At 51.3% G+C, this 24,106-nt stretch overlaps 1 protein-coding gene across 4 annotated transcripts in view; it reads left to right on the plus strand.

Annotated features, from left to right (window-relative positions):
- Positions 1-1,476: 1,476 nt before the first annotated feature.
- The window catches only part of H6PD (hexose-6-phosphate dehydrogenase/glucose 1-dehydrogenase), a 45,224-nt gene continuing 22,594 nt past the window's right edge, over positions 1,477-24,106 (plus strand). For 3 of the 4 annotated variants that reach the window (XR_007516525.1, XR_007516526.1, XM_049877840.1), the window contains exons 1-4: positions 1,477-2,019; positions 7,015-7,347; positions 14,657-15,293; positions 16,648-16,765. Coding sequence is in view for 2 of the 4 variants with exons in the window: in XM_049877840.1 (XP_049733797.1) it covers positions 7,322-7,347; positions 14,657-15,293; positions 16,648-16,765 (781 nt within the window). In the remaining 2 variants the exon portion in view is untranslated. The remainder of the gene's footprint in view (positions 2,020-7,014; positions 7,348-14,656; positions 15,294-16,647; positions 16,766-24,106) is intronic. The other variant, XM_049877841.1, reaches the window with a different exon arrangement.

Consider the following 24,106-nt stretch of genomic DNA (forward strand, 5'->3'; position numbering starts at 1 on the left):
CCACAATAAAATTAAAAAAAAAAAAAAAGAAGACCACCACCCTTGTGATTGCCACAGAGTCCTGGGAAATGTTCACTTGGCTTAGCTCAGGCCCTGGGCACCTGCCTTCTCCCATCCGTGCCTCTCTTAGCCCTGGTGTTCATGGGTGTGTGGGTGCATGGCACACCCAGGGTTATGGAGCGTAGGAGGTGCCACCAGGCCACATCCTGGCATTGGACAAGTCCGGTTTGACTGGCCCCTGCTGGAGACCTCCTGCCCACTTCCGCTATGAAGGCTCCTGGGCCCTCCCTGCATGCCCTGGCTCCTTCCTGAGGCCCCCAGGTAGCCTTGGGCTCCCCAGCCTTCCTGGAAGTTCCTTGCCTAACACTCCGTGTGGCAATCGCGCCTATTGGCCTCACTTAGTCCTGCCGGTCACTGCCAAGCTCCCTCTGGTAGCCAATGCTCCCACCTCTGACTGAACCTTCCTTAAATGAAACACTGCTGCAAGTCCTCTCTCAGGTCAGAATTCCCCTCTTGGGGATCCAGTGTTCTTGTTCTCCAGCAGGGGGGCTATCCCTTCCTCTGTCCTGGGGTGAGAGGGAGGTGGGTCTAGGAGTGGGATGGGGGAACCTAAGCCCAGGAGGTGGCCCTGCCTTGATGAGCCCTGAGGGCTCTGCTGAGAAAAAGGGCCAGGGAGGGAGCAGCTGCCTCTCCAGTGGCTGGGACTCCATGGGGGCAGTGACACCGATGAAGGGCTTGGTCCCGAGGTTGCTGACCTTCACATATTGCATGATAATGGTAAAAGGGTGGGCTGGAGGACTGGAAATAACATCCACTGAGCACTGTGAGGAGAGGCTGACCCACGTTATTTAAACACTTCACAATCGCCCCACAAAGACTCCTTATTTTCCCATTTACAGATAAAGAAACAGAGACTGTTACCTCTTAAAGCCACACCGGCACAAACTACCATTTACTGAGCCCTCCGAGGTGGGGACTTCCATTGCCCCCATCGTACAGGTGAAGAAACTGAGCCTCAGGTTAGTGTGCTCAAGGTCACAAGAGATTCGAAGCTGTCTGGTGGAAGCGTGGCAAGAGTGTGCTCGCCAACCCCTAAACCACCAGTTCTGGGTATTGACCATAGATGGACCACGCCCCTCGTTCTACAGATGGGGAAAGTGAAGCCTGGAAGGTCCCAGAGCTGGTGCCAGATCCTGGGGAGATGCCGCCCGGCTTCCAGACTTCCTCGGGGCTCATCTGTGTAACAGACTCAGCCAGGCAGCCCCTAGGATGCACATCAGAACCCGGGGGGAGGGGGGAATGGCAATGTATGGGAGAGCGTGAGGGAGGGCGGTGGGGTCCCCAAGAGCCCGGCCTCCTGCCCGCCCACTTCACTCCGAAGTCCAGCAGCTCCCCCGCGAACCAAGGAATCACTGCGAAGGCTCCGCCTCCTCCCCGAGTCACCCCGAGCTAGGGGGCGTGGCCTCGCCTGCGCTTCTGCCTTCGCTGAGCACAGCCCGCGCGCCCCTCTGCGCCGGGGGCCTCACTGCGCGCGCGCCCCTGGGCTGGGGCCCTGGCGCCCGCGCGCCCCTAGCCCGGGGCCCCACTTCGTGCGCGTGCCCCTCGCCCGGGGCTCCTCTGCATGCCCGATCCGGGGAGAGCGAGGCTGCCCGGGGGTCCCCATGGCCTGACACCTCCCCGCCTCGGGTCGGAGTGAGAGCGGGAGCGCGGGGCAGGGAAGGGGAGGTGGCCTCGGGGCGGCCTTGGCCTCGCGCCTCCCCTCTCACCGTCCCCGGCTCCTCCCGCGAAATCCGAGCCTGCTGTCAGGCGTGGGGCCGCGTGACGCCCGCACCTGTCGGAGGCCCCGGGCCGGCCCCGGCAGCCCGCCCTGCGGAGGAGGATGTGTGGGGCCCGGGTCAGAGGCCCGCGCGGGGGAGCCCCCTCTCTGCCGGGGCCGCGTCGGGCCTGAGCCCTCCGGCAGCGCCCGCGCCTCCCCTGCCATTTCCCGGAGAAGCGCCCGGCCCCGACGAGCGAGATGAAGTAAGCTGCACCCCCGCTTTCTCTCTGGCTCCTTTTGCCAAAGGCGCTGCTTATAACCGGACAGCATCCGCGTACGCGCGCGGGGCCGAACCAGAGGTCGGGCGGTCAGGCGGCCCCGGAGGCTGGCCTCTCGTGGTGGCTACAGTGCCTGGGCATTTCTTTCAGAAGAGTCATCCCAACCAGCCACCCACCCGCTGCCTCGGCTCAGACCCAGGCAGTGGCAGTTCCTGCCCTTAATCACCCTCCCAGGCCTCCTTCCGCAAAAAAAAAAAAAAAGTTAATGTTCACTTCCTCCTCTGTAGGTCCCCGTGGCGCGGTAGTTCTGACTTGGTGGCGGTTCTGTAGGAGGCAGCCAGGCCCTTCGAGGGTAGTACAGGGGTTCACAGGCGTCCCTTTCCCTAGGTTTTCTGGAATTTAATTCTAGGAGCGTAGGAACTCAACTTATTTATTTTTTTCTGGAATCTGCTTAATCTTTGCCAGCAACCACTCAGGTTTCAATCACTGTTTACAATGCACAGTTCCACCGAGTGACTTTCTGGAATCTCCCTGGACCACTAGAGATCAGATCCCTCGAACTTGAATGCTTAGCTGGGAATGAGAACTTCTGGAAAGTGAGGGGTCGCAGATGAGGGGAAAGTGGTGTAAAATGGGCATAAATTATGGTCTGCATTCTCTGTAGCAATGGATGGCTGATAGGATATTTGAGTTTCTGAGGCTAATCTTTTGGTACGTTTTAGGGACAGCTGTGATAAAATGTTCAGTGTTTGGCATGAGCAGAGCTTAGTTTTCAGGCAGCTTTTTCTGTAACTGTTTGAGGTAAATGAATGCGCACAAACTCTACACAAACATATTAAAAAAAATTTTTTTTTTTTAATCCAGAGACTTGAGTTTACTAAATTACTGTTACTGTCAGGTGGTTTTATTGTTGTTGCTTGGTGCCATCGAGTCGATTTTCGACCCATAGCCATCCCGCGTGACAGGATAGAACTGCTCCGCAGGGTTTTCTAGGCTTTAATCTTTATGGGCAGGACCGGGTAGTGTTTCATTCTGTTGTACGTAAGGTCGCTATGAGTCCGAACCGACTCAACGACACCTATCAACAACAACAATACTCTTTAAGAGAGCAGATTGCCAGGCTTTTCTCTGGCAGAGCTGCTGAGTGGGTTCGAACGACCAACCTTTCAGTTAAAAATTAAATCCATGGGCAAACAAAGGGGAAAGGAAGAGATATCTTTGATCATCTGTGGCCTACAGACTTCTCCTTTTATTTATGCCACTTGCACAAGCGGTAATAGATGTCATTGCTTGTTGCCAGACCTCACTGTGAATGCCACCGGGCCTTGTCTAACCCAGTAATCCTGAGAGCAGGCGGTGGTCTTTCTCCTGTTCTGAGGTGGGAGTCACATGGCCATTTGTCTGGGAGATTTCTTAATACCACATCCTCCCAAAGATCTTCATGACCGTGATCTGGGTGTTTTTTTTTTTTTGGCCAGACATTAGTATGAAGTAGATCATCTCCATTTCACAGCTGGAGAAAAGGAGGCCCTCGACTTAAGCGAAAGAAAGGCTAGAGTATAAACCCCTCGAGGGCTGGCCTGGAGACTTTCTAACCGGGAAGAATTCCAGCATTATATCCCTTTAATTTTTCCTCAGTATGAGTCAGAGGTCGTGGTGAGGTGTTTCTTGGCATTTTTTTCTGCGGTGGTATGAGCGATTGGTTTTACAGCAATTCTAAGAAGCCAGCAAGAAAAGCCCCTCCATTGACGATGCTGTTCGTTTAGTAGTGACGGAAGTTAACATTTCTTGAGTGCTTACTGTTTGGCAAGCATCTGTGTAATATCTTACACGGATTATCTCGTTTTGTGTTTCTAATGGACTCGTTTTCCTATCCTGTGTTTGAGGCACAGAGGGGTAAAATAACTTGTCTGAGGTCACACTGTTACTAAGTAGAAAAGCAAAGATTTGAATTCAGAGTTCAGACAAGCTAATACAGTGTTTAAAATTTCTTCAGTTTGGAGTTGTAGCCACACATTTTACAGGTAGGTAGCATGAGCCTGGCTCTCAGATTGTGAGCTTTGGAGGCAGACTGCCTATATTAAGATCCCATCAGCACTGAGCTGCCTGACCGTCAGTAAGTTATTTTACCTCTCTGTACCTTAGTTCCGACTCGTAGCGACCCTATAGGAGAGAGTAGAACCGCCCCATAGAGTTTCCAAGGAGTGCCTGGCGGATTCAAACTGCCTACCCTTTGGTTAGCAGCCGTAGCACTTAACCACGACGCCTTATAGGGTCACTCTGAGTCGGAATTAACTCGACGGCACTGGGTTTGGTTTTTTTTTTTTTTGGTGTTTGTACCTTAGTCCCTGCTCTTTTGACTGCTAACAATGGGAATAATAGTAGTACCTACTTCCTAGGGTTGTGGCAAGAATAAAATGGCACGCTGCGTGTCACATTCTTAGCTTGGCGTTTGGCTTATAGTTAAAAAGTCTATAAATATCTCTTTGATTGTTAATAGTTTTGTTACAACTAGTAAGCTGCTATTGGTGTGTGATGTGTCACAGTGCTTGAAGTTCACCGTTAGGGATTTATTCTTTCGTGCCACCGTTCCAATGCAGATACCTCCAGAAGCTGGTGGTCGTGTACAAATGGGATGTGTTTGTTTGCTCAGCAAGTATTTATAGAGCACCTTCTGTGTGCCAGACCCTGTTTTCGATACTAGAAATACGGCAGTGAGCAAAACAGACGAAAATCCCACCCTCATCGCCACTTAACATTCTTGGGGGGACGGGTTGACAGACAATAGAATAAATAGTCTAATCATGCAGTATGTTAGAAAATGCTACATACTACAAAAACCAAAACAAGAAACTAAGCATGTTGCTGTCAAGTCAGTTCCACCTCATGTAGATTCCATGTGTTACAGAGTAGAACCGCTCCTTAGAGTTTCCTTGGCTGAAATCTTTATAGAGGCAGATTGCCAGACCTTCCTTCCACTGTGCCGCTGGGTGGATTTGAACCACCAATCTTTAGGTTAACAGTCAAGGGTAAACCATTTGCGCTACCCAGGGACCTTAAGTACTATAACCAAAAAAAAAAACCAAACCCAGTGCCGTCGAGTCAATGCTGCCTCCTAGCGACCCTATAGAACAGAGTAGAACTGCCCCATAGAGTTTCCAAGGAGCACCTGGCGGATTCGAACTGTCGACCCTTTGGTTACCAGCCATAGCGCTTAACCACTATGCCACCAGAGTTTCCTTATGTACTACAGGAAGAAGTAAAGAAGGAGAGGATAGAGAGTGTGAGATGGGATGGGAGGTTTATAGTTTTACAGAGAGTGGCCTGAGAAATCTCACTGAGAAGGTGACATTTCAGCAAGGCATTGAAGTTAGTGAGGCTGTGAACCATGCGGACAACTGCGGGGTGGGTGTGGGGGGAGTGGGCCAGGCAGAGAGAACAGAAAGTACAAAGGCCTTGAGGCAGGAGGATGGGTGGTGGAGCCTCGGGAGGGGCAGAGTAGTAGGGGAAGAGGTCAGTGAGGTAATGGTGGGAGGCGAATATATAGACCCTGCAGTCCTCTAAATTGGAATGAGGTGGCCTGACCCACTGCTGTGTTGAGGCTTAACTATAGAGAGGGCAAGCAGGAGGCCAGTTAGGAGTTGCTACAGTAATCCAGACAGAAATGGCGGTGACTAGGGCCTGTGCAGAGCATTGGAAGGTGATGAGGAATAGTTGTAGATAAATTTTGAAGATAGAAACTATAGGATTTGCCGACCCCAAGGTTTCTGGCCTGAACACCAGAAGGATAGAGTTGTCAGTTACTGAGAATGGAGAATGCTGTTTGGAGCAGGTTGGGACATAAGTCAGTTCAATTTTGAGCATGTTAAATCTTGAAGACATCCAAGTAATGGCATCAGAGTAGGCAGTTGGCTGTATGAGTGTGGAGTTGGGGGACAGAAATCCAGACTGGAGATTTGGGAGTATCAACAGTTACATGCCGGTAAATATTTAATAACTGACTTTGAAGGGGGCTGTTTGGGGACCTCTATTTTATAGCATTTGCCAATTCCTGTGGTGTAAATACTCCCACCCTAACCAATATTCAACCACAATGTTATAGGATACCTTTACCATACAGGTAATGTCAAGAGCATAGACAATAGTAAAATCTACTAAAATAGTTAGAAAGTGATGAGTTCGAGTACTGATGACCTTTGCTTTTCGTAGAATTTATTTAATTGTAACTTCATACAATTCAGTTTTTAATAATGACTGTGTTTAACAACTGGCTTGAAAAACTCCTGAAAATCTAGCAATTGAGCTACGTGTGCAGGTTTCAGCTGACTCCAGCATACCACTGATTATAGGGACCCAAGATTGGTCCCTGAAGAAATGGTAGGAATGAGGATTCTCTGAGATTCGGGAGGAATAAGGGAAACAGGAAGGAGCCCTGGTGGTGCAGTGGTTAAGCACTTGGCTGCTAACCGAAAGGTTGGCGGTTTGAACCCACCAGCTGCTCCGTGGAAGAAAGATGTGGCAGTCTGCTTCTGTAAAGATGAAAAACCAAACCTGATTGCATCAGGTTGATTCCAACACAGCGACAGCCCTGGAAACCCTATGGAGCAGTTCTGCTCTGTCCTGTAGTGTCGCCGAGAGTCAGAATCGACTCCACGGCAGTGATTACTGACAGCAGAGCCTGATCGTGTTTCTTGTGTCCCCAGTACAGCCCTGAGGGAACTGAATGCAGATCAGAGTTCACTGACAAGGGGTTTGACTTGTGTCTTCATTGATGTGTTTGGCACAGATGGGCCAGATGTAGAAGCAAAGAGGGCAGGAAAAGTACTTGAGATGGCTTGTGAAACAGGGACTGGGCAATTCCTTGTGCTTAGTTAAGATGATCTCCAGTTTGAACTCGTTTTCCTCCCACACATTCTTTTAAAAATTCCAAACTCATGGGCTGTGACCATAAGAAAATTTCCATTCATCATCCCTTTGTAGGCAGAGGTCAAGGTGCAATGTGGTGTTGGGAAAGGGACTTGGCAGCGGCGGCCACTGACCTTCACCCCCAGCTCCTTTCTGCCGCCCCTTGCTGCCGGGAATAGAGGCTCCAAGCTGCATCCTGTGGTTGACCAGAACCCGCTCTGCTGCTGGAGCCCCTGCACAAGCTGAGCTGCCTGGGGCTGGTCAAGGACGCTGGTGGCTGCTGACCAGGCCTGCCTCCTTCGCTGGGGTGAAAACAAAGACCGGAACCCTGGTTTCCATCCGAACCCTCTGGCTGGCCAAGCCAGTATTCACAGGTTTTGCGATGGTGGCAGAACCCGTTTTTAAAAGGTGAGTCTCCCAGGATAGAAAGCTGGTGGGAACCTCTCAGATTCGGAGTTAGGGCAGTGAAGGGTGCCCTGGACCGTGTGTGGGTGCCCAGAATCAGCCCGAACGCCGAGGGAGCCTGTCAGAAAAACATCTTTTGTGCCTACCTAGAGGATGACCCCACGGCATCACACTTTCTAGTGTGGCGTATTTCTGGCAGCTCTGTTGAGTTAGAATTGCCGTAAGTGAAATCACATCTGCCATGCTCTTAAGTTATAGCTTCAAAGAATTTTATCTTAACTTCTGAGTGATGCCCAGTTATCTTTGTATTTTAGCTCATCGCTTGGTATATTAGTCCTGTCTTTCCCTGTCCTGCTGCATAGGTCTAAGGCTCCAAGCGCTCAACTTATAAAAAATCCAAAGGTGTCTTCCCTGATATTAGGGTGGCCGTCTCCTTTCCAGGAGCCCTAGTGGCGCAGATGGTTGAGTGTTTGGCTGCTAACCAAAAGTTTGGCAGTTTGAATCCACCCAGCTGCTCCATGGGAGAAAGACCTGTTAATCTGCTTCCGTAAAGATTACAGCCACAAAAACCCTATGGGGTAGCTCTCCTCTGTCACATGGGGTCACTGTGAGTTGAAAATGACTCGACAGCATCTAGCAACAACAACATCTTCTTTCCTTGGGGAACATAGGACTTAGGAGTCCCTGGGTGGCATAAACGGTTAAGCACTGAACTATTAACTGAAAGGTTGGTGGTTCAAATCCACCCATAGGTACCTCAGAAGAAAGGCCTGGAGATCTGCTTTCAAAAGGCCACAGCCTTGAAAACTATGGAGCTCAGTTCTACTCTGCACAAGTGGGGTCACCATGACTCAATGACAATTGGTTTGGGTTTAGGGGCAATAAAACAAAATATCATATACATCCTTTGGCCCATTTTCCTCATTTCAGATTAGGAAACCAAGACCCAGCCCAGTTAAGTGACTTGTCCAAAGTTGTGTGGTTGTTTAGCATTACGGTCTGGACAAGAATCCCCATAGCCCAATTCCCAGTCTAATACACTGTGCTTCCTCTCCTACAGCTTGTTAAATTTTTCACCAGGGTTTTCGTATTCATTTTATTAAAAGTAGAAGAGATTCATCACAGGGTCAGCTGCTGAAGGACTACCTCCATGCTTTTAGGCTAAATTCAAAATTGTGATTTTTCAAGATTTCCTTGGTGGCGCAAGCTGTTGTGCTTGACTAACCTAAAGGTTGGCACCTTGAACCCACCCAGCATTGCCACGGAAGAAAAGCCTGGCAATCAGCTTCTGTAAAGATTACAGTTAAGAAAACCTTACGGAGCAGTTTTACTCTGTAACACATGGGTTCACCCTGAGGCAGAATCCACACGATAACGGGTTCGGACTTTTGTGTGTGTATTTTATCTTCCTCTCAGAGCAGGCGTGGAGGCAGGAGGGAGAAAGGCTACAGGAAAAAACTTTCAAAAGTGGAAGCTCTGCAGTGTGAGTGGGGAGGTTCGGGCTGCAGGTGGATATGGTGGAGCCATGATGGATTTCCTGTTACCTCGCCTCTAGTTCAGAGGCCGGCGTGCTTTTCCTGACTCTGACTTAATTGGACTTCTTGTGGTGGCACAGTGGTTAAGAGCTTGGCTGCTAACCAAAAGATCAGGAGTTCGAATCCACCAGCTGCTTCTTGGCAACCCAACCAGGCAGTTCTATTCTGTCCTATTAGGGTCAGCTCAACTGCAACCGGTTTGGGGCCAGCCTGTTTTCTGTCTGGGCACAGGGAGGATAGCCCCAGGGCAGGGTATAAGAACTAGTGGGTAGGGGGGAGTGGTATGCAAATACCAGGGTTTGTTCTTAGTGCTGTAGCCCTGGGAAGGGAGGGAGCTGCACAGATAGCATTTGTCCTGACAGCCAGGGCATTATGCCACCCTTGGGGCCAGGAGGCACTTTGTATTTCATTAACTTAATTAACATCTGTTTTTGTCACATGCATTACCGCCTCTCATTTAGGTTGGTGGTATTAGCCCAGTGTCTTAGTCATCTAGTGTTGCTATAACAGAAATATCACAAGCGGATGGCTTTAACGAAGAGAAGTTTATTCTCTCACAGCCTAGGAGGCCAGAAGTCTGAATTCAGGGTGCCAGCTCCTGCGGAAGGCTTTCTCTCTCTGTCAGCTCTGGGGAAGGTCCTTGTCATCAGTCTTCTCTGGTCGAGGAGCTTCTCAGTGCAGGGATCGTGGGTCCAAAAGATGCTCTGTTCTCCTGGCTCTTGTTTCTTGGTGGTACGAGATCCCCTGTCTCTCTGCTCCCTTCTCTCCTTTATATCTGAAAAGAGATTGACTTATGACAAAACCTACTCTTATAGATTGAGTCCTGCCTCATTAACATAACTGCCTCTAACCTGCCACATTAACATCATAGAGGTTAGGATTTACAACACACAGGATAAATATATCAGATTACGAAACGGTGAACAATCACAGAATGCTGGGAACCATGGCCTAGCCAAGTTGACACACGTTTTTGGGGGATACAGTTCAATCCGTCACACCCAGTTTTATAGATGAAGAAACGTGGACCCAAATTGATATGCTGGTTTAATTAAGTCATACAGCTAGGGAATGACTTTGAACTCAGCTCTGACCCAAATACCATGGCACCATGTTCCTCTACTCAACTAAGGAAGCCGTGTAGCCTAGTGACCAGGGTCTTGGACTTTGTGACTTGGCAGTCTATCTCACCTCCCAGCTTACACGTCTGTAAAATGGGAATCATTACACCAGTGTTGGGAGGAAGTCTCGAGACAGGCATCTGAAGCATCTGGCTAGGGCCTGGCCCACGGCAGCGACTCGGTAAACATCAGGTATTGTTATGGGACTGTCAGCACACCTAATCCTCATTTATCGATATTTTGCGTTTGTGACAATAGTAAATAGTAAATACTACCTGGCTATTTTGCACATCAACGAGGTGGTGGGTGTGGCGGCAGTGGTTGTGGAGTGTCCCTTCCCTCTAGAAGGCTCTCTGTGCTGCCCCCACACTCTGCTTCCACCTGCCCGCAGAGGCGCTGCATCCAGTTGCCATACAGGGCTGGCCTCCTCTATGGCTATGGCCTCTGGAGTGACGCACAGGCAACATTGAGTCAGTGGGGCGCCTGTTCTGGGTCCCCAGCTGCCATGCAGCCTGAGGCCCTGAAGCTCAAAATTGCTGTGGGGTGGGAAGAGAGGAAAGAAAGGTATCGGAGAGAGTATTTGGAAGAAATGCTTGCAAATTTAATGACATCCCACAGTGAGCTGAAATGGGCCTGAAGCCTCCGCCTGGGTGAAGCTAGGTGCGAGGCCAGGCTCCCAGGGCCCTCACAAGAAGCACCAGCCTCTGCCTCAGTGACTCACCAGGCCTGGAGGGCAGAGCAGGCTCCAGGATCATGAAAGCAGGGCTTGCAGGGGTGGGAATGAGCCCTGGAGGTGGCTCCGCAAGGGAAACTCTGAGCCAGCACAGGAGGAAGGTGAAGTGGTTAAGCCGCGGGCCCTCCAGTCACACAGGCCGGCTTTATCCAGATTTATCTCCTCCAAACCTCCTTCTCCACAGAGGAATGATCCATAACTGGACTCATCACAGTGATGACACATTGGTAAATCTTAGCTGTTACTATTTTTATGATCGAATTTTATAAATTAAAAAAACTGGACAAATGGATTATCTGAAAAAAAAAAAACAAAAACCTCCATTTTCAGATAACACAGGTTTTCACTTAACGACCTGGTCTTTGGAACCTAACCACCTCGATAAGTGAGGAATGGGTGTAGTTGGCATCCAGTTTTTCCGGGGGGGGGGGGGGGGCAATGGGGGACAAACGAATCCAAATCATTCAAGGCTTTTTTGAAATACCTTGTTTGGCCCCATCCTGGACCTACTGAAGCAGGGTTTCGTGGGGTGAAGGGACCAGGAGACTAGCTGTGTGTGTTTTGAAAAGCCCTCTCGTTGATTCTGATGCACTCCTCTGCTGGGGAGCCATTGCTTCATAGCCATGCTACTCAAAGTGCAGTCTCTGGCCCCTTCCCCAGACCTTCTCAATCAGAATCAGCCTTTTAAAAAGATACCCAGGAGATGGGAATGTACATTAAGGGTTGAGAAACATGGTAATAAAAACAATTCGAGCACACACATTCTAGCTTAGGAAAGAGTTGTTCCCTGGTTGTTTTGCAACCCCTTGTAAACAACTATGCTGAAATGCCTGGTCTCTTTGGTTTGTATTTGGGGACGTAAGTGGGAGATAAGGAAGGTGAACCTGAGAACTGGGAGCCTGGAACAGGGGTGGGCAGGGAAGACTCAGAGTCAGAACTGGATCCCATCAAGGTCTGGGTGTCATTTCAGGCCAGGTGACCATTCATCACACTTATCTGCAGTCTTCTGGGGTGGGGTGGGGTGCTGGCCCTTGGGGCTCCCCCATCTGCTTGCCCAGGCACTCTGAGGCTCTTGAGCTCCTCCCCTTGTACCAGTCTAGAGCCCTGGCTCCCGGGATCTGCTCAAGAGCTCTGGAATTCAGCCTGCCAGCTGGCAGCTCCTCCTTTACCAGGCTATTCTCTGGGCTTCAGGTTTCTCTCTGCCTCTCTCCTGCACTGACCTTGCAGCTTTTCCTTCCCTCCAGTTGAGAAATTCTCGAAGGGTCAAGGGCAGGGATTGGGAAGCAGGAGAAGAAAGTAGAGTGGTCCTGTGACCCCTCTGTGGGTTTGGAGGTGAGTACAGATGGCAGGAGCGTGAAAAAGGAAGGCTGGCGGACCACTCAGGTGGTCCCTTGATCCTTCAGCTAAAGCTTCCATTAACGAGAAGAGTTGACATGCAGATATCTGGTGTCCTGCTGCCACTGGCACAAACACTGTTGTGTCCTCATCTTGGTTTGGCCACTAATCATCTTGGGGCTGGATCTCAAGAGAGAGGAAGAAAACGCAAAGAGAGAAGTGGGAGGAGGGGGTCAGATGTCACAGTTAAGGGGCAGATCTGACCCTCTTGCAGGGAGAAGGAATGAGTGGGAGGGTGAACTGGCAGTTTCTGCAGTCTGGGTACCATGGCCTTTTATAAGCCACTTTTTATCTCTTTAAATCTCAATTTCCCTATCTGTATTTTTTTTTATAACCCTGGGTGGCACAAACAGTTAAGCACTGACTACTAACCAAAAGATTGACCATTCAAACCCACCCAGAGGTGCCTCGGAAGACAGGCCTGGCAATCTGCTTCCAAAAGGTCACAGCCTTGAAAACTCCATGGAGCAGTTCTACTTTGCACACATGGGGTCACCCTGCGTCAGAATCGCCTCAACGGCAATGAACAACAATAACATATTATATAGCCTAAGATTGTTGAGATTTTATTAATCCTCTATCTGGAAATCCTGGTGGCATAGTGGTTAAGTGCTATGGCAGTTAACAAAGTCAGCAGTTCAAATCCACCAGGTGCTCCTTGGAAACTCTATGGGGGGCAGTTCTACTCTCTCCTATAGGGTCGCTATGAGTTGGAATTGACTCGATGGCAATGGGTTTGGGTTTTTTTGGGGAGGGGGTTCTATCTGTATGAACCCACCCAAGGGCGTGGCAAAAGAAAGCCCTGGCCATCTGCTTCTGTAAAGGTTACAGCCAAGAAAACCCTGTGGAGCGCAGTTCTACTCTGTTAATACGTGGGGTCACTGTAGGTTGGGATCGACTCGATGGCAACGGGTTATATCTGGTGGAATGCCTGTGACATAAAAAAAAAAAAATTTTTTTTTTTTTTATATAGTAAGTGCTAAATCAGCCATCTTAGTTCCTTGCACCAGTCCCACCCTCAGGCAGTACCCCGCTTCCCCCTCGATCGCAGATGGCTGGTGTTGCTGACCAGGGTTACTTTCCTCCTCACTTCCTTCTACCCTTCCCTGAGTGCACCAGCCGTGGTGGGAAATGGAAGAACTGGGTAGAAGCTATGGAGTAAAAGTTCAGCCCATTAAGCCGAACAACCTTGGTGAGAATATAAACCCAGAATAAACAGATCACCTGGTGCATTTGTGACAGACCCTAGGACTCTTACCCGTCAGCTATTCCAAACTGGACAGAAAAACAGCCAAGACGCCAGCATTACCCCAGGGAGGCACCAACTGCCGCCCACTGAGCTCAGGAACCAGGGAGCCTGGTTTCAGGCCACGCTCCCCTACTTTCTCCTACCTAAGCCTCAGTCTTTCCGTCTGCAAAAGGGGGCACTGTAATAGTAGCCACTCCATGTGGCTCTTTCCAGGATCCTTGTCTGGATTCAGTGAGATCTAACGCAGACATACGTTCTTAGTTCACTGTTTGGCACATGCCAGCATTCAGTGTTTCACATGGTGTTTGCTGCTATTACTTAGATTCCATAATAATACCCAAAACCAAACCAAACCCAGTGCCATTGAGTCGATTCCGACTCATAGCGACCCTAGAGGACAGAGTAGAACTGCCCCATAGAGTTTCCAAGGAGCGCTTGGAGGATTTGATCTGCTGATCTCTTAGGGTTTCCTCCATAATAATAGCAACCACTTATACAGTGTTTAGGAGGTGGTGGGCACTGTACTAAAAATATTATAAATATTAACAAATTTCATCCTCATAACCACCCTATGATGTAAGTACCACCGTTATCCCCATTTCAGATGAGGAAACTGAGGTACAGAGAGGTTAAATAACTTCTCCAAGGACAAACAGCTAGTAAGGGGTTGAGTTGGGATTCAGGTTCAGGCAGTTGACTCCAGGGTTTCTGTTTTTAATCCTCTGTGATAGCAATTATTATTCAGCCCTTTGTACTTGGAGCCCTGAAGACATGGGAAAAGTAGAGAGAAGCAGGAGGAAGTAATCATATCTTCTCAGTCCAAGCTGTCGGTTAAGGGTCTGTTACCATTCCTGGGCTGGGGTTGCATCAATGGCCCTGATGACCTCTGCTCATGGGTGGGGCCGGCCTTGGTCGTAAAGTGGACAGCTCTAGTCCTAGGCCCCCAGCAGCCTCATGAGCCTCCCTGGTAGTTTGTGCCATGTTCTATGCTTACGGCAGCAAAAGGGTCCATCTCTAGCAGGTGGTCCATGCCCTTCGTGGGCACAGTCCCTGTGTGCAGACACACTCCCTACCCCCTGGCGTCCTGGCATGGCACCCAAGCTCCTGAGGATGGATGGGAATCTGTGGGGCTGTGACATTTTCCTAAGACACACGTGGCTGTGTCTTGCCAGGCAGGAAATATTTGATACCTTAGAAATGTGTTTACTTTCCCATCACAGCCACCTGAACCGGGTCTGATCCTTCCTTGTTCCTTGTCCGTCTCTCCCGTGTCCACCAGGTACCCAGGCTTTTGGAGGATGCTCATAGTGGCAATGTGCACAGCCCTTCTGAGCTGCCTGCAGGCCCAGGAGCTCCAGGGACATGTCTCCATAATCCTTCTGGGAGCGACTGGGGACCTAGCCCGAAAGTACTTGTGGCAGGGGTTGTTCCAGCTCTACCTGGACGAGGCGGGGAAGGGCCACAGTTTCAGCTTCCATGGGGCTGCCCTGACGGCCCCCACGGAGGGCCAGCAGCTCATGGACAAGGCTCTGGAGACCCTCTCCTGCCCCCAGGACATGGCCCTCGATCACTGCACTGAGCTCAAGGACCAGTTCCTACAGCTGAGCCATTACCGCCAGCTGAAGACGGCTGAAGACTATCAGGCCCTGAGCAGGGACATTGAGGCACAGGTCCAACAGGAAGGCCTCCGGGAGGCTGGCAGGATTTTCTATTTCTCAGTGCCTCCCTTCGCCTATGCAGACATTGCCCGCAACATCAACAGTAGCTGCCGCCCGGGCCCAGGCACCTGGCTGCGGGTTGTCCTTGAGAAACCCTTTGGCCACGACCACGACTCAGCCCAGCAGCTGGCCACAGAACTTGGGAGCTTTTTCCGAGAGGAGGAGATGTACCGGGTGGACCATTACCTTGGCAAGCAGGTGAGCCTCAGCCAGGGGCCTACCAGGGTTGGGGTGAGCTGGCTACAGGTAGACCCCATCAACAGGCCTGAAGGCATGGTGAAACCCGAGTTCTCACAGTCTCCTTGAGGGTGGTGGGCAGTGAGGTGGGAAAGGAAAGGCAGTGAACAGCAAGGACAAGGCAGCTTGGTCCTTATCCACGTGTCCAGCCTTGCTAGCAGAGACTGTGTTCTTTTGTGTAGCCCTGCCCTCTTGGGTCCCCTGCCAGGGCCTGGGCTCTGGTTTCTGATTAATCAGGGTTGCCATGTGTCCTCTACCGAGGTGTGGCCCTGCGACTCTGGTGTCTGGATCAGCTTCCAGTTGGGTATGCAGTGGGAATTAGAATTAGCCTTCTTATTCAGCACCCATCTGCTCTTTTTTTCTTCCTGAGCCCCTTTTTGAGCCAGATGGCTGGTAACAAGATCTTAAATCTTTATAGCAGGGACAAGGGGCCCTAAAACCATGCCAGGCTGTGAAGCAGGAGCCTGGGGCTAACCTTCAGCTGGCCAGTTCACTCTGACCGTGCCCTCGGAGCCCTTCCACGGCATCTGCGGTGAAGCCCAGTTGAGAACTCACCAGCCTGTGTTCTCTGGTCCTGAGCAGGCTGGTGAGCCCAGGGTCATGGGGGTGGGCAGCAGGGTGGAGGCATTTATATTGATTCACCAGGAGATCTGGAATTGGCCCTGGGTCAGCAGCCACTAGTCTGGGTTCTCATTTGGGCTTTGACAAGCCCTTGACTTCATTTTCCTGTCTGTTGCACCACAGTGATAATACCCACCTCATTGTTACAAAATGTTGGTATAAGGATCCCCAGGAGCAATGCCTGGTAAAGCATATTTGGTGAACGCAGGTCACGTGGGGCCCAGGTAATTCTCTAGGAGAGAGGCATTTTTTCCACTCACCCCTCTTTGGAGTTACCCACAGCAGTGGTTCCCAAATGGTAGTCCTCAGACCAGTGCCTGTCCTGGGGAAGTTTCTACCCATTTAAGGCAAAATGAGGAAAAGTACTGAATGTATTCAACTTGAAGGTTTTCTTGCTACATTGTTGGTGTCAAAATATCTTCCCATTTATGAAAAGTTGATGGTAATGGAAGATAGAAACTTTTAAATATCTTTCTTTCTTGGCAAAATAAAAAGCTGGTAACCCTGTGGAGGTCACTTAAGATTTTGGGGGAACTTCTCTGAGCTGTGAAGCCCTGACACCCAGGAATGCCTGAGCCAGATAGCACCTTCTCCTCCAAGCAGGAACTAGCGAGGCTGACGCCCCCCTTGGAGTGAGGAGTCTTTCTTCATCCCGAGAAGGGTCTGGAGCACAACCAGTCTTCTTCTCCGACAGGCCGTGGCCCAGATCCTGCCATTCCGAGACCAGAACCGCAAGGCCTTTGACCACCTCTGGAGCCGGCACCATGTCGAGCGGGTGGAGATAATCCTGAAGGAGACAGTGGACGCGGAAGGTGTGTGAGGGGTCCCAGGGCTCTGCCAGGCTGGGGTCTGTGGGGAGGTGTCTGCCCACTGCGCTGGAGGGTCAGCCAGGCTCCACCGTTGGTCAGAGGGACATTTTCTTCTGGTGTGTGGCCTCCCTCTAGGACTCTTGTGTGCCCAGCTGTGGGGCCGTGTTGAACCCAGGTGCCTGCTGGCAAAGCCTGAGGCACTGCCGCCCTCAGGAGCGTACTGTCCAGTTATGTGAACTTGGCATGGACGCTCGGAACAACTAACCAGCCCTAAATACTGGACATTAACCTGAGTTTTACTGGGTGTGGTAAAGACCATAAGGACTGGAGGGGGCTCAGGGAGAGGACAGCAGCAGCTCATCTGGGCCTGGAAGACCTGGGGTTGGGTCAGGAAAAGAGGAGAAAGGGGATGATCCCAGCAGACAAGGAGATCTCAGGAAAGTCAGAGGGGAGAGGGAGGCCTGAGGAGGTTCTTGGAACCAGTCAGACTGGCACCAGCCGTGGACAGACCCAGGAATGTTGGCATAGTACAACGTGGGGTTTGAGACTGTTCTGGGCTCCCAGGGGCCCTGAGGAGGTAACATCTCAGGGACTGATTACTTTGCAGCTTCCCGTTGCTCTTAGACCCACGAGGCCCTGATCTGTTGACCTGTCCAGCCTCCCTCAGCCTGTGCTCTGTGTTGCTGCCTGGGCCCTAGGCTGTTGCTTCTCAGTCTTTTGTTCTTCACACAAGCGGTACCCTTCTCCTGACCTCCTCCTCACCTTCCATCCTCTTCTCAGCTCAGTTGTCACTCTCTTGAGAAGACCTTTGCTGACCATCTTGACGAGGTCTGCTCCCCTGCATTGCTCGTGGCTCCATGTACCCCCTCACAGCCCTGCAAGAGTGTTACACTTGTATTATGCATGTTCAGGCTGCTATTCCACCCGACTGGGCTCCAGGAAGACCCTGTTCTCTGGTACCTGGCCCACTGGGACATGCTGTATCAAAGCCGTGGGAGCAGTGCCCACCCCGAGTCAGGAGACCCACGTGACGCCTGTCTCTGCCATTAGCCGGGTCACTTCTCGTGGCTCTGCCCTCTCCGGACTCTGATTCCTCATCTGCGAGATGAGCAGGCTATGTAGATAATGATAGCCAAGCCCCTTTGAGTGCAGGCATTCTGTGCTTGCATCACGTCTTTGAGCACTGACTGCATATATTAAAAGCAAGGGGTCTTACCCAATAGAAGTAAAAGCTGATTCCTGTTGTGTATGTCACCCCTCCCCCCACAACATCTGCGGTAGTTACTATTATTAGCTCCTCTGACAGATGAAGTTTGGTAACCTGCTCAGGGTCTTGCTCGCACTGAGTGGTGTAGCCTGGGTCCAGGGCAGGCAGGCTGGCTCCAGCACCCAGCTCTGCACCGTCACGCTGGGCAGCCAGCACAGCCTGAGTGACCAACCTACCCCTGGGACTGCTTTCTGCAGCTGGAGGGGTGGGACCCAGAGGCCACACCCCCATCCACACACATGGGCGCCCATGGCCAGGAAGGGTGTGGTCCCAATCCTTAGACCTGGGGGTGGGGAAACCAGAGGGTGTGTCTCCTTCTCTTTTCCTTTTCTTCTTTTTATTTCTTCTTCCCATGGTTACCCTCTTCAGTGTTCTTCCCTTTACCCCTTGATGTGTGTTCAGGCTGGAAGCTCTGTGTGGGGCTATAGCTGTACAGAGAGGTGTAAGATCCAGCCTCCATCCCCCAACACCTCACAGACCCCACAACAAATGATGCAGGGCGTCAGGGGAAGCAGGTAGGACTCCTGATCCAGGCCTTGAATGACATTCCTGTCTGAGAAGGAGTAGGGTTTCTCCACTCTGGAGCACATCTCAGAAGAGGGGTCTTCTCCCACTGCTGTGAGCCTTTGTGGCTCTCGGGGATCTCCAGATCTTCCACTGTGGATCCTCAGCATGGGCTCAGCCAGGGTGCCTGGTGTGCTGTGTGGGTCTAACGTCTCGGTGGGAGGGTGTGCTGGTTTGCCCTTGCTTCCTCCAAAGAGGGGTGAGCTTCAGATCTGCCGCCAAGAGCCTGAGCAGGCAGGAGGGTGCCACGCCACCCCTGCTGCTGGGGGCAGGTTGTTGGTGCCAGTGCCTCTCTCTGCTGGACTCGGCCCAGTCACCGGCAGGGCTAGGAGGCCAGGGCCCCTCACCTCCCCCTTTCCAGCAGCTCTTTCCTGTACCCACCGTGGATTAGGGAGGAGCCATGATGCCTGGAGTTACCAGTTGGCACTCCTGCCTCTCATTTCTTCCAATCCTCCTACCCCATTTCCTTCTTGGAATCTGGTGTCATCTGTGGATTTCTTTGCAGGGCCCTGTGGAGCCAGGAGCTAGGCAGACTGCAGGCCTGATTATCCTAGGAAAAGTACCTTTGGATTTTGGAGAAAGGAAAACAGGAGACAAGACAGAAAGACAGGCAGGGGCCTGGCAGGTCTGCTGGCCCAGACATGCCTGAGGCAGGAGGGTCTTGGATTTGAACAGCTGCATAACAGCCTGGGCTGGTCATCTCTGAGGTCCAGAGGGATAGGCACCTGAAGCCCTGATTTAAGGCTACACCATGCCGCTATCTGCCTTGGCCTGTGGGCATAGGTGTTTGAAGGACAGGGTCACACTGCTTCTAGTCCTCTGAGCAGAGTGGTTTTTGCTCAGCTGGGCTCTGAGCCTTCAGCCTAGAGGCAAAAGGAGACAGCCGGGCAGATGGCTGGAATCAGCCCATTCTGTGGGGCTTGTAGGCTAGTTCAGCCCACTGCCCTTGGCCAAGATGGCCAGTAGGACAACACTGTCCTGGGGACCGGGTCTCCTGGCCAGCCCCGGCCCAGAACAGGTGACAACAGGGCATGGTTTCCTGCTGCTGTGCTCATGCCACATGCTTGTGCTCATGACCTCTGGATGCGGGATGCCCCAGCCGCAGCAGGAGTTCCCCCTCTTTCTCTGGCTGCTTGGCCTTGTGGCCTAGAAGGATGTGCATTGGACATGAGGCCTGAGAAGGTGGCCTGGTGCCACTGTGGTGGTCCAGCCCTGATCCACACTGTCCCATCTGGTCCTGCTCTGTAAGGATGGGCCCTTACAGACCCTGTAGTCAAGTTGGAGAGAGAGGGCAAGAGCTGAGGCTCTGCAGCCCAGCCTGCGGCCATGAGCCCTGTCCAGTGTGGCAGAATGGGAGGGGCGCAGTGTCTTGCTGGCACTGGGTGAACTCAGAGGCCAGTGCTGCTGCAGTGGGACAGCGTGTGCCCAGCAAGTCTCCCAGGCGGGATCCAGAGGGCAGCAGCCTGAACGTCAGCAGAGGGCAAAGTCCAAGAGGGCCACTCTGCCTCACCACACGCTTTGCTTGTTCTTCCTTCCTGCTGCAGGTGTGCAGCCCTGACAACTCCTGTGCGGGGGTAGGGGGAGGCACCTGGCTGGCCCCAGTGGCAGCCTTGACCGCCACCCTGAGAGCTGGAGATGGCAGGGGCAGCGTGCCAGGTCAGGGAAGCAGAGCTGTCCCAACCCAGAGCTGCTACAGGGCCCCTTCCAGCCCCACTCACACACACCACATGGGTGGAAGTGGCTTCCCCACTGCGTCCTCCTGGCTGTGTGTGAGGATTTCTTTTGTCCCTGCTGCAGTCTCTGGCCCAGAGGAGTTTGCCGCAGAGTCAAGGCTACTGCACAGGCGGGGGCGGGGCAGGGGGAGTGGAGGAAGAAGCCATCCTTCAACCACTGCAGGTGTCCGGCTCCCTCAGTTTGACCTGAGGTGCTCCTCCGGAGAGTCCCATCCATTGAGCCCCTGAGCCACAGACACCCTGTGCACCCTGGCCAGCATGGGCCTTAGTAGGAGTGACCTTGGCCGGGCTACCATCGTGGCCAGCGTGAAGGGCTCTGCAGACAGCAGGGGCTGTGCTGGCAGCGGACCACGGTTCGGCTCTCTCACCAGGATGCCTTGTCTTCTGAGAGTGCTGGGACCTAAACCACCCTGTCTGTGGCCCTAGAACCCAAGCTTCTGTCCACTGCACATTACAGCCTCCCAATCTGGCCAGACCCCAGCACTTGGCCTTCCTTCCAGTGTGTAGGCAAGGGCCGTCCTCTGCTGCCTGTTTCCCCTCTGGGAAGGAGGGAGACTTCCTGCGGCTGGTAAGGCTGGCCCTGTTTGGGAGGGTCTCCTGCAGCTTTGGGGAAAGGAGCAGGATGCCTGTTCTCTGCGGGCGGGAAGACCGAGCAGTGCCCGTCACCAAGGGCCAAGGCTGCAGGGCTCTCAGTCCCACACCAGCTGCCTCCCCTCCCACCGTCTGCCGCCTGTCTGCAAGGTGAACCCGGCGCAGCTCCCCGCCTGATCCCAGAGAGCACAGGCCAGCCAGCACCCGGCTCTCTCTTCACCCCCATCTCTTTTATTTTTAGTCATCCCAGAAGGTGTTGGTAGGGATTGCAGCTGGCAGTTGAGTTGTTGTTTTTCTTTTTTTTTTTTTCTAAACATGTTTTTGCTGGGAAAAGTGGATCTTCCACACTGTGGAGACCTGGGGAAGAAGTTTCTGGTCCCAGCTCTGAGGGGTGTGACGTTCAGCACAGCTCCTGTGAAAAAGATAAGCCCTGCTCCCTCTCTCCTGGGGTTGCTTGAAGGATAAAATCAGATAATGTACACGGAAATGCTTTACAAATGGAAATGCCCTTATCCTTCCAAGTTTGCAAGGAGAGAAAGAGGCAATGTTCTTGCAGTCTCTCCGAGCGCCATGTGATTTATATGTATCGACTTATATTGGATTATTTAGGGACCTGTCATTGGTCTGTCACATACATCTATGTCCATATTTCAGTTAATATTATTTCACATACACACACACACACACATACGCGTGCATACATACATATTTGAATTTCCATGTACTGGTCATCTGCATCATATATACCTTTTAATATCTATATCTCTGCTCAGTTCTGTCTGTACCACAGAATATGCATTGTTCTATTATTAGGTATTATTCTATTATAGTTTTTGCTATTTTAAGTAGTACTTTATGAGCTTTTTAAAAAACTGAGCTGGAATTCACATGCTGTAAAATTCGGTGGATTTTAGTACCTTCGCAAAGTTGAGTGACCTTCACCACTATCTGCTTCTGGAACATTTTCCCCATGAGCATTTCCAAAGAATATTTGCCGTTTAAGTATACTTCCGAAGTGAAATTACTAGGCCAAAGGATAAAAACTACTTTATTGCTGTTGTTCCATCTTATCAGACTGTTTTTTTACGTAACAGTATTCCTTTACCTTCGCATTGGGCGTGACTGTTTCCTTTGTCTTAATCAATTTGGTGGGCTTACAGAGGCTCTTTGAACACCTCTCTCTCACCTTCCATGGGATACTACCCCATGAGGTTTTGGGGGCAGCATGACTTGGGGGGGCTCCCCTCCTTATGGTCTTGGACAAGCCCAGGACTTGATAAGACCAAGTGTATGAGGCTGTTTCTCCCCGTTGTGCTTCCCCCCCACCTTGTTCATACACTGATGGGCTTTAACTTTCCATTTTCAACCTAGGAGAGTGTAGTAGAGTCAATATAGATACTTCTCAGGAAAAATCAGCCTACAATACTATGGTAACTAGAAAAAAAATCAACACATTGGCCATTACCAGGAGGAAACCCTTTCCCATGGAGTTGATTCCGACTCAGAGTGACCCTATAGGACAGAGTAGAACTGCCCCATAGGGTTTCCAAGGCTGTAAATCTTTATGGAGGCAAACTGCCACAGCTTTCTCCCACAGAGCAGCTGTTGGGTTCAAATAGCTACACCTTTCGGTTAGCACCTGAGTGCTTACCCCCTGCACCACCAGGGCTCCATTTCACCAGGAGGGCTGGCCTCCTAGTTCCTGTCCTTGTGCTTGGCAGCCTCTGCCGGGAAGTGCCAGGCCGGGTCTGGTCACTGCACTTAAGCTCTGAAAAGACAGGATTAACGGAGAAAAGGGTCCAAGTCCATAAATCTGTAGGCTGTGTTAAACACGTGCGCACCCCTGAAGCTTGAAATTAAGGAATAAAAGAAGCCCTCTTCTGCACAGCAGGAAGTAAACCCATGGAATGCATTCTCGCCACCAACTGAGATGGGATAAAAATAGGAGAAGGGCCACTGAGGGATTTGCTAAACTAATGAATAGTAAGCAGCTAACAGGGCTTTTAAGGACTCGGCTGCTTTCCCCAGGCTCTCCATCAAAAATGCATCTCTCCTCAAAGTTTAACTATTCTCTTTATACTCTTAAATCTATTGTAGTTCATTGATTCTAAGACACACCTTTGTTCATGTTTGAACATCTGTGAAGTTGGATTCGTCTTGCCATCGGCGGGGTAACAGAGGTGAATTGGCAGCCCTTTTCTGCTCGGTGGTTATAAGATAATGAGATCTTCGCCATTGATGGCGTTTAGGTGTGGTGAATGCCAGTATTTCTCCAGCTTTCTTGGCCTTCTCAGCCCCAGTCCTGTATCCCCCACCCCTGCTGCCTTCTAGAGATCCCACTGGATATCCCATCGTCACTCAGACTTGGCAGGTTTAGAACTGAAACCATCATTGCATTTTTCTCATGAAATGCCACCTCCTGTTTCTAACTTCTCTGTTTCCAAATGATAGCAGCATGCTCTGAGTGGCCTGTCTGCTATCCCCTCTCTCACAGCCCGTGTGATAATAAAAGTTGTTGTTAAGTGCTGTCAAGTCATTTTTGACTCATAGTGATCCCATGTGACAGAGTAGGACTGCTCCATAGGGTTTTCTAGGCTGTAATCTTCTGCTTGCAGCACCGGGGCTCTTAACCAATATTTATCAGTGCACCATGTGCCAGTTCCAACCCTGCGTATACATTAACTCACCGTCCTCACAACCACCCACAAGGGTGGTACTGGAGCAATTCCTGTTTTATTCGTGAGGTGGAGACCCCTTGCCCAAGATGGCACCATCAATGGGTGGCAGAGCCAGGCTGTGCACTGGGCAGCCTGCTCTGGGGTCCACACTCAGATCACAGCTCCGGGCTGCCTTTCAGGAAGCTAGTCAGTCTCCAGGACATTTTTATTCATCCACTAAAAGCTGTCTCTGCATTTTCACTGCTCCTTCCTTTGCTCCTGCCCTGTGACTTCCCACAACTGCGGCGGAGGCTGCTCGTTGGTCCCACTACCGCCACCCCCTCCATCAGTTCACCCTGCAGGTGCCAGCAGCTTCATCTTCCTGCAGCACCTCTCATGGCTCCACTTCCCTGCTGGAAAGAGCGTTCTTTTTTTAACAACCACATTGAGATATAATTCACATACCATATAACTCACCTAAAGTGCACAACCTGGTGGGTTTTAGTATCTCCACAGAGCTGTGCGTCCATCC

Source organism: Elephas maximus, chromosome 3 (genome assembly GCF_024166365.1).
Source record: "Elephas maximus indicus isolate mEleMax1 chromosome 3, mEleMax1 primary haplotype, whole genome shotgun sequence".
NCBI lineage: Eukaryota > Metazoa > Chordata > Mammalia > Proboscidea > Elephantidae > Elephas > Elephas maximus.